The sequence below is a fragment of the Azolla caroliniana genome, unplaced genomic scaffold (genome assembly GCF_043228905.1).
Source record: "Azolla caroliniana isolate FFs.n. ecotype wild unplaced genomic scaffold, voAzoCaro1.0.p SCAF_17, whole genome shotgun sequence".
NCBI classification, from domain to species: domain Eukaryota; kingdom Viridiplantae; phylum Streptophyta; class Polypodiopsida; order Salviniales; family Salviniaceae; genus Azolla; species Azolla caroliniana.
The window spans coordinates 18,782,189-18,793,413 of NW_028230452.1; the positions used below are offsets into that span (position 1 = coordinate 18,782,189).

Consider the following 11,225-nt stretch of genomic DNA (forward strand, 5'->3'; position numbering starts at 1 on the left):
ATTATTCCAACTCATCAATGCATAAACCAAAGAGATTTGATAAGGGTGGGCATCCTTGCTAACACCAATAACACTAGTGAAACAAACTGGAAATATATTTCCCATGCATAAGCCACGCCAAAAACCTTTTTGAAACATATAGAAATTGGAAGTTAAGTGAATAACATTCAAAGCAAAGATAATATTGGATGTTAGGTGATAGAATGATTTGATTGTTTGGATTGTTAATCCCATCTTCATGTAAGTAGCATGATAATATCATGTATGATCATGGAAGTCTCGATTGAGATTAACTATGCAAAATTTCCTTTGCAATATTTTTGAATAAGTCATGATATCAACATCATATACTGGGTGAAAACTCTAAATCTAATATTAAAAACAAATGCACAAAACAACAACAAAAATATTTCATGTCAATAAAAACAATTTATTGTCTAATTTTATGTATGGGAGGATAGTGTGAACCATATGTACCGTACATGCATTTGCATTCGAGTATGTTTCAATCATTCAAGTATGGTAAACACCCTTGAAGTATGGTAAATGCCATACTTTTGTGCTCAATATTATTATAAGGCAAAACTTTTTTTTAAGGTAAGAAAGTTAAGGTAAAAAAATGTAAAAAAACATAAGTATGGTTTCATAACATACACATTCGTTGCATACATATGAAAAGAATGTTTGCAAATGCATTCGAGAATGTTATGTACTATGTATGGGAGTATTGATGAAGTAACATAAAACAATACACTACACAAAACAAACCTTAGAACAATTCTCTAGTATTTAATACATGTATGACTTCAAACCTTTTGTTTCTCCACAATCCCATATCATATATGATTGTTCACGTATACGTAAACATGAATGACACATCTTACCAATATACAGATTAATCACTTTCAAGTGGACTAAATCACCTACATACTTCAATATTTGTCTTACAATATGAACAAAACAACAAATGTTGCAATCATGGGTTCCAATGTGATGGAGCATCATTCCTTGGAACTTGGGGCCAATTTCACTTGTTTGCAAAAGCTCCCCATAGTTTCATCTTATCTAAGTTTTCATTATTTTATCCAAGCAAGTGCATATTGATGGTTTATCCTATAAATATGGTTTTACAACTTCACTTCTACAAACCATGGGCTTAAAACTATGGTTAACTTCATTATGCAATGTTAACAAGCAAAGAGATATAGCCTGGCAAACAACTATTCTTTTTATGTAGATTGTTTGTGGACCATTCCACGGTTGAGGATGGGAAAATGCATCAAAACCCCTAATTTGAGATGGGAAGCTAGTTTGTTTATCATATTCTTTACATATATATTAATTGTTCAAAAAGGTTGTTGCATGTTTTCTTTAAAGTTTAAACATAAACTAGATGCTTAGCTTTTGGGTTTATTCATTTTAATTGGACATATGAAAATGTTTATTGTGGATGTGTGACATTGATGAAAGATGTAGGCCTTCAAGCCTCTTTGTCTTGTTGATGCCACAAATGTGAAGCTAGTTTTTGAAAGTTTGAGAATATGTAACGGGGCTTTTTTGCTTCTATTTAGAAAAATCTGTAAGCTAGATTTGGCAAGGAAATAATGAGGGATGGTAAATGTTGAATTTTGGGGCAAAAAGGTTGAAGAATCTTGAAATTTGTCAAAACTTCTTTGGTAATGTGTTGTGATTGAGTTCATGTCCATCAATAATATAATTTGGGCATTAAATGTTCTTGAATATATATCCATCTATATATTTATATACATATTTGAAGTGGAGTTGTCATGCACTAACTCGAAAAGAAACAAAACTTAACATGTTTAATGCTAGTACAAAATTAACCAAGTGTCGGTGGTGGAGTCTTCGAAGACTATCATTGTCATGAAAAAGCAACATGATACATGTATGGATTAGGGTTTTCTTAAAAACAAAACAAAAAATGTCATTGTTATTTTGTCATATTAGTATAATTAGAGTTGAGGGTGAACAATGTTGAGTTGAGAATGGGCCCTTGCTTCCACTATTGGTTGGTAATGTGTGACCATAACATGTGAACATGTTATAAAAAGGAAGGAGTTCATGTGAGACAAAATACCAGTACTCTAAGTAATAAACATCCTAGGTGAAAATCCATCATTACTTTGTATTAGTAGATGACTACTATGAGGATAATTCACAAATACACTTGTAAGAGAGGCCTTGATTTCATGACATTATGTGCCATACTAGTATTAGTCGGAGGAGTAAGCTTATCTACTTCTGTAACGCCATCACTTACTCCTATGTTGACACCCCACTATTACGATGCATCTTGCCCAAGCCTTCCATTCTTGGTACGTGCCTCCATGACAGCAACAGTCCAAAGAGAAGCACGTATGGCTGCCTCCATCATACGCCTCTTCTTCCATGATTGCTTTGTCCAAGTAATGATGAGAACAACAACAACAATAAGACTATTAGTTTTGAATATTATATTAATGAATCATATATCAAATAATAAGACTATTAGTTTTGAATATTATATTAATGAATCATATATCAAATAATAAGACCATAATAGTTTGTAGTCAAATTTACTAATGGATTTTATATCAAACAATAAGACTCTATTATACTAATGGATTCTACATGAATGGCTATACCATGTCTCCTAATATCTTATTGCATTGGATATAGGGATGTGATGGGTCGGTTTTGTTGGATGATGTTCCTACGACGGGTTTCAAGGGGGAGAAGACAGCCTTCCCCAATAACAACTCGTTGCGTGGTTTCGATGTAGTGGACATGATCAAAGTCAAAGTTGAGGCCGCATGCCCTGCCCTTGTCTCATGCGCTGACATCCTTGCCTTGGCTGCTCGTGATGCTGTTGTCTTGGTATATTCACTCCCACCAAAAAAACACATTGCAACTTTTTCTTGCATGTGAATTACCTCTCATTTATCTCTCTTTTTTTATTGTCCAACCTCACATATTTCGAAAATGTGCCACCCTACTTATTCCTTAGGATGGATGGTGCGGGTGTTCCTTGTGTGCAGACCATATGGGTACTTAGCTATTGATGCAAAACAATCATGTAGTAAATACACAATCGAGTACCTTGAACTATAAACATTTTTTCACGTGAAAATATATCATCGTAAACTGGTTAAAGTCCTTAGTTGTCAGAAATGTTTATTCTTGTTTTTTGTTTGATCCAGATTCCAACCTTTGGCAACCATGATTAGCATAGATCATTCCTATCTTTGATGTTGTTATCTAGTCAATTAATTTCAACGATCTCTATGGATAACTAGACCTTGAACACTATATTCATTATAATCAACTCAACCTTACTAGACCACCTATTTGTGAACAAGTAGAAATAACATGCCAATACACCTAGTAATATTTAATGTTGCAATCCATACAACCTTGAGCTATCTCCAATAGGAAATATATTATTAACTAAGGTTATCACTTTATTTGTTACAAATTACAATCCAAACAAAGTTTTCAACACCTCCACTAACATGAAATAAGATTAACATCAGAAAGGAGCCCCCAATATCCCCCTTTTAAACCTCAAATGTAGATATCTAGCATCTATTACATTGACCATTTAACAAATTGACTAATTGTCGACTACATCGATGGTTCTTATGTCAATATTGATAAACATGTATCACACCACACAAAAGTGTATGTATTATGTAAATTTTTTGTAGAGGAGATGGTTGATTTCTATGTGCATTTGTTGACGGTTAATGTAGAGTGGAGGGCCATATTGGCCGGTTTTGTTGGGTAGAAGGGACTCAACTACAGCAAGCTATGCCAAAGCAAATGAAAATCTTCCGAGTCCATTTGATGATGTGGCCACATTGATCTCCAAGTTCGAATCCCAAGGACTATCAAAGGAAGATATGGTCACCCTTTCAGGTGGGCCTTAAAATTAAATTTAAAGGAAGTAAACCTATAGCCATGCAAAAGAGGGGACAATGTAATGCTTAATCAAATACAATGAAGGAAATAAATCATAGGCATGCAAGCCATGTCAATGGGTTATTTCTACAAAGTTTGCACATACTTGTTTGGAATGTGTGCATGCAAATTATGACTAAATTATGTGCCCAAGTTGTGTATTAGGTGCTCACACTATTGGGAAATCACGATGTATCATTTTTCGAAGTCGTCTCTATAACTTCAACAATACAAGCACAAGTGATCCTACCATAAATGTGTCGTACTTGAAATTATTAAAGAGCGTTTGCCCTCCATCTGGTGGTGATGATATACCATTTTTCTTAGATGTCAATACTCCCATCCGCTTTGATAACCAATATTTCACCAATCTTATTTATGGCAAGGGCCTTCTCACTTCTGACCAAGAGTTATTCTCCTCGGATGCCTCTACATCTGCTATTGTTCAAAACTATGCTCGAAACTACCAAGATTTTTTTGCCAACTTCCCTAAATCCATGATAGCCATGGGAAACTTGAACCCTCTAACTGGAACCTCCGGTCAAGTACGTGCCAATTGTCATTTCATAAATAACTAGTTTTCATTAACAATGAGATACTTTAATTGTATAAATATGTCAACAATAAAATTTGGCCACTTTCATTACAACTACTTTTTGGCATTTGAGTGGATTAAACAAGAACTGTAATGAGAGTTACAAATGTAATTTAATGGTCAACTTCTTTGTAAGTACTAGACTTTTTAAGGGCAATCTTATTTGTTTGCACCTGTTATATTATAGAAGAGTTATTGATGTTGATGTTGCAACAGTTAGTTTTTGTAGCAAAGTGTAAGTATGGATGATCTCAAATGAAAAGTATGCAATAACAAGCATAAACCAAAAGTCAATGCTCAAGGAATAATCCACAAACTTAAATTTTTGAACAACAAGACCAACCGGTACACCATTGTCCTTATGCATTTGATTTTGATGCAATAGCCTCATGGACTATGCATAATAATTTGTGGCAATGTAACAAAATATGTAATATGACGTACAAAGGAAACAACCACAATGTGCTTCAACATGTGATGTGTTGTTATCCATATAGACTTTGAGCCAAATTTACTATTGAATGCTCGATTAGATATGAGTTCCATTATGTACAAATGTGTGAGAACTACACAACAAGATGCACCATGCAAATAACACAACAATAACACTAAAAAGCCTTCAAATTACAGTTGTATTACGAGCATAATTGTAACTGTAGTAATGGGCTAGGAATGAAGGGTGAGGATTCAATTATCTCAATCCTACGGTGACAGATAACTTTAGAGAATTTCATTTACTTAACCTCTTTTTATAAATAAAAAACACAGCCAAGTGTGAAACATTCAAGGGACTACGTTCAAGAGACCAGGGTTTGAGCCTATGTAAGAAGGCTAACTATCTTCATGGGGGGAAGCTCATTTCTTTATTGTTTTATATAAAGACTCTGATTGTGTAACTTCACACAGGCGCGCCTCCTTCTCCTTCAAACCCAAGGTACAATCCATTTTCGTACTTGTTGGTATGGGACATCGATGGGGACTCAAATCTGTCTCTCACCTTCACTAAGGGGTGATTGGGAGGACCAACACCTTTTCTTCCTTATTTCCTTCTTAATTGGCTTAACATTAATTCCAGTTCTATTAGTTGGATTAGAGCATGATTAATGTTTTCTTGTGTTGGCTATTTTTTGTATGTTTTCCTTAATCTTGAAGCAATTAATGGAGTGCATTTTCTTGATCCAGAAACAAGAAACTCGAGAATTTCGATATTCTCTGTTTCTTTTTCTTTTCAATTGTGTTAAGCTTTTCTATTCTTTTCTCTCCTTCAAGCATTAGATACTTTGTTCATCAATATATATGATTTTATGTGGTGGATTTGTCTCGTGTTTAATACCCGTTTAGTATTAGTTGGATGTAGGTACCTAACTATAATGGGGTCTCTACGACACATGACAAAGCCTCGCTATAGTATGTTTTTCATAAGCAAAATAGATTGATTGAGTTTCCAGAGCAATCATCATCAATGCTGAAATAACAGAGATTGTCGAGGAGTAAAGCACATAGTAAAGAAGTAAGCATGTAAGCACATGCCCCAAGCAAGTTTCACCAACTTTTTTCATTCGGCCTCAACTATCTTGATTAGAACCCTCAATCATAATATGTTGTATGCACAAGACTCACCCCTTCAGGGGACGTTGTCATAGTGTATTTCGTACACTACGTGAAAAACGTATAAAGTACTCGATTTAATAAATATTAAGAAAATATGAGAATACATGTTACATGCATAGGGCAAGATTCAAACCTTGCACCTCCATGTTAATAAATTGAAGCTTTACCATTACACTAACACATAATAAGTATTAAAAAAACAGATATCTCAAATACAAAGGTTATTTTCACGTATATTTTTAGGAAAAACTACTTTTACATGTAGAGTGCATAAAACTTTAGTTAGAAGAAAACACATGATCGAAAAAACTAATCATGCACATCTCACGTGCATGAACATTATTATTAGAAGAAAAGCCATAATAGGAAAAGCTATTCATAGTGTGCATGAACACTTTAGAAAAAGCATGATGCTTTCCATGTGGTAGACTATACTTAGCCTCTCCCATCACTATATAAGGTTGGGGGAAGCAAATTGTAAGCTTGTTGATTCTTGGGTTTTATTGATATTTCTAAATATTGATCTAATTGATTATATTCGTGTGATGCATGATTTTCAATCTATCTTTTCTAATCTATTCTAATTTACTATTAGGATTCTAAGGGTTGATTAATCTAATACAATACACTTGTGGGATTCACGAGGTTTCTATATCTCTTTGTTACAATCTATTTGTCGAATACGAGTGTATAATGGCCGTATTCACACTGTCCCTTTGGACAGCCCAAGTTTGGGCTATTTCTATAAATAGCATAAAGGGCAGTTGCCCTAGGATAGTCACTATATAAAGTGACTTTGTAACCCTTAGATGGGATTGTTGTTGTTGTTGTTGGTGGTGGTGGTTATTTTGTAACTGTTGATATTGAGAAATATAACGTTTCTTTTGTGTGTGTGTGTGTGTGTGTGTGTGTGTGTGTGTGTGTGTGTGTGTGTGTCTCTCTCTCTCTCTCTCTCTCTCTCTCTCTGTATATTGCTCATTCATATACGCAGGTTCTTCACCATCACAAATGTTGTTTGTTCTTCCGCACCGATGACCTTGTCCTCAACATTTGGTATCAGAGAGTTGGAGGTTCTTCAACCTTCTGTCGGCCTTCATCGTACACCACAACATTCTGTTTTTTGTAACTTCTTAAAGAACAGAGAAGAGAGAAGACAAACAAGAAGTTTGCATCTCACTGTGTTAAATCACTAATTGGAGTAAGCTAGCCGGTTATACTATGTTCCTGTGATTGTAACCACTTGAGGCGAGCTCCCTGTGCAACACCCGACCCAATCATGCTTCATTCGGTTAAACAACATCCGAATAGGTCACCGGACGCTATTCACCCGCTTGTTGTAACCACCCGCTTCAGATTGGTCTCCTGGCAACAACCAAATTCGTGCTTCATTCGGCTAATCGACATTCGGGAGGATCAGTTGGATCCGTCCCTCTCATCGCTACAGTTATCCGAAGTAGAATCGGCCCAAACAATCGGTTTCTTGTAATCATTATTCGGCATAATATCGGAAGCTAACCGGGCTCACTCCGACTCGGCAACATTCGGGAAGACCAACCGATTCTATCCCTCAAGTTACCGGAGTCACTCCAAGCAAGTTCAGCAACAAGTATCCGAAACCAAACCGACTCGGGTTCAAAACCAACTAGAGTGATATCGGGTGAGCCGACCGGCTGCACCCCACTAAGGTTCATAGTCAACTCCAAACCAAGTCTTACCACTCGAAACCAAAGCAGATGGCATCAACATCCGGCTCATCGGAGATGAGTCTAAGGAGGTTCGACGGTTCGAACTTCAACTTCTGGAAGGAACAAATGCAGGACTATCTCATAGTCAACGGTCAGATAGACCCGATTGAGAATGAAAATCCTCCAGAAGCATACAAGGCAAACGAGTGGCTAAAGCTGGACAGAATTGTCCGCACCACGATTCGGATGCACTTGTCGGAGTCAGTGTACTTCACAATGCAATCATGCACGACAACTTTTGAACTTTGGAAAACACTGTCGGAAACTTATGAAAAGAAGGTCGTCGCAACGAAGATGTATTTGATCCGGCGCCTCTACAACTTGCGGATGAAAGAATCTGATTCAGTTCAGGCACACCTCAACGAGTACGAAAGCATAAGCTCCCAAATCTCGTCTCAGGGGACGACAATCGAGGATGAACTCAGAGCAATGATACTCATGAGTAGCCTCCCCTCTTCATGGGAAACTTTCATTACAACCCTGTGCAATGCTTCAACGACTGTTGTTAAGTACTCCGAAGTCACGAGCGCAATCCTGACTGAAGCTGCTCCGAGAAAGTCTTTCGCCAAAGACCCGGCAAATGTAGCTTACGTAGTACAAGGTTCGACCGACTGTTCGAACAACCGGGGAAGAAGTTCTTCCCAACCGCTGAACAATCAGCAAAGCCAGAGCAAGTCTCGGGACAACCGAATCTGCAACTATTGCAAGAAACCAGGACACATCAAAGCCGACTATCGGGCACTCAAAGCAAAAACGGACAAAGCTCAGAGAGCGGATCAGAAGAGTAGCCGGCATGAGGAGGTCAACTACGTCGGCTCTTCAGCCGAAATTTTGACGACTGACCCGAACATATTGTTCATAGAGAACCTAATCGAATCATAAGTTCTGCTTACGACTGAGGAATTGAGCACATGGCTCTTGGACTCGGGCGCATCGTATCATGTGACACCTCACCGATCTCAGTTTCGGTAATACTCGAACCGACACTCCAACTCAGTTCGAGTCAGAAACTCGCAGCATTGTGCTATAATCGAAATCGGCACCGTAGAGCCCAACCTTCCGAGTGGCTCTACACTCGTACTACACAATGTCTGACACGTTCCTGAGTTCTCAAGACCCTTGATCTCAGTCGGACAGCTTGGCGAAGCCGGCATCCGTGCCGGGTTCTCATCAGGAGGGTGGACACTCCACAAAGGGAACCTCCTGCTTGCTCGAGGACCAAAGGTACACTCTTTGTACCCTTTATATGTCACACTCAAAGAGGGTGACTTATTTCTGGTTGATATCCCCGTGTCATCGTTATGGCACAGACGACTTGGACACCTCAGCAAGGCCGGCATAATGCACTTATCCAGAGCCGGTTACATCCCCAAACTCTCCTTCTCGGATCACCAATTCTGCGAGCATTGCCAGTACGGCAAACAGGTAGCCGCATCACACCCGACATCAGCACCATGAGAATCGAGTCCCCTCGATTTGGTCCACTCGGATGTCTGTGGCCCGATGCCACATAAGTCTCTCGGCGGTGCTTCGTACTTCGTCAGTTTCATTGACAACTCGACTCGGAAGGTGTGGGCTTACCCCATTAGAACCAAAGATCGGGTGTTCTTGATCTTCTCTGAATGGCTTGCAATGGTCGAAAATCAGACCGGTCGGAAACTGAAATGTCTCCGAACTGACAACAGAGGAGAATTCAAGTATGAAGAATTCGTCAAATTTTGCCGAGGACGCGGCATTCGACGTGAATACACGGCAACTTATAGTCCGGAGCATAACAGAATTGCAGAACGCATGAATCAGATGATTCAAGAACGCGTAGTATCCATGCTCCAACACTCCAGACTGTCAGATGGCTTCTGGGCGGAGGCTCTACTTACGGTTGTACACATAATCAATATGTTGCCAAGTAGACCTCTAGGACTTAAAATACCTCAGGAAATATGGACCGGCAGTAAGCCAAGTTATGACAAGCTGAGGATCTTTGACTGCGAGGCATATGCCCTCATACCGAAAGACGACCGTCGGAAACTCGAACCAAGATAAAGGAAATGCGTTTTCTTTGGATATCGACCCGACGGCGAGATTGGATACCGACTCTAGGACCCCGAGCATAGACAAATCGTCCGAAGTTCGAACGTTGTGTTCAACGAGTCGACTATGCATAAAAAGCCGAAAGGCCTATTGAAGTTCAAAGGGTTATTCCAAAGTGCCAACCCTTCATGAAGGCCCTGCCCACAACACGAGATCGGTTTCACGGGTAACCAACACCTCTCGTTCTGAATCCACCGATTCAGCACAGCCGAATGGCTCGGCTTCCGACCATCCGACATCTATACCCGGTGCGACCAATCCAGTCATACCTCGAAGATCCGAGAGACTGTCGCAACCTTCGAAAAGATACTCTCCTGGAATTTTCTTTACCGACGCCGGCGAATTGACGTCTTACGAAGAAGCATCGACATCTGCCGACTCAGCCACCTAGCATCTGGCGATGGAGTCGGAAATGCAGTCCATTCACGCAAACAAGACTTGGGACTTGGTCGAATTACAGAAGAATCGGCGTGCTCTTCCGTGCAAGTGGGTCTATCGACTAAAAGAGACATCCGACTCAACCAACCCAAAGTACAAGGCCCGATTAGTTGCAAAGGGATTTCGACAAGAACATGGCATCGACTTCGACGAAATCTTTTCACCAGTGGTGAAAATGACAACCCTTCGTTTCATGCTCGACATCGTGGCCGCCGACAACTTGGAGCTGATTCAGCTAGATGTAAAAACGGCATTCCTCCACGGTGACCTATAGGAGGAAATCTATATGGAGCAGCCGAAAGGCTTTGTGGCATCCGGCCAGGAACATCTAGTTTGCTGACTCAAGAAGAGTTTATATGGCCTGAAACAGGCACCCCGACAGTGGTACAAGAAGTTCGACGACTTCATCCAATTGGTCGGCTTCTCCAAGAGCGATGAGGACCACTGTCTCTTCACCAAAACAGCTCAAGACGGGTCTCCCGTCTTCCTCATCATTTACGTGGATAACATGCTACTCTCCGGTCGACATGTCGGAGAGCTCACTGAACTCGTTCGGAAACTATGGTTGAAGTTTGCCATGAAGGACCTCGGTCCGGCAAGACACATACTTGGTATGAAGATTAGTCGGCATCGCGATAAACAACCACTTTTCTTGTCTCAAACCGACTACATCGGACGTGTCTTGGAACGCTTCAACATGCGCTCGGCCAAGTCTGCTTCGACCCCGCTCCCCATTAACCTTCGACTATCTCATCGAGACTGCCCGACATCCGGTCCGGAGGGGG

General features: G+C 39.6%; 1 protein-coding gene across 1 annotated transcript; it reads left to right on the forward strand.

Moving 5' to 3' along the window:
* Window positions 1-2,102: 2,102 nt before the first annotated feature.
* LOC147853399 (peroxidase A2-like) lies at window positions 2,103-4,690 on the forward strand. The gene is made up of 4 exons (XM_087333409.1): window positions 2,103-2,426; window positions 2,680-2,877; window positions 3,753-3,918; window positions 4,126-4,690. The coding sequence occupies exons 1-4, from the start codon at window positions 2,157-2,159 to the stop codon at window positions 4,536-4,538; spliced, it is 1,047 nt and encodes a 348-aa protein (XP_087189535.1). The 5' UTR covers window positions 2,103-2,156; the 3' UTR covers window positions 4,539-4,690.
* The last annotated feature ends 6,535 nt before the right edge of the window (window positions 4,691-11,225 follow it).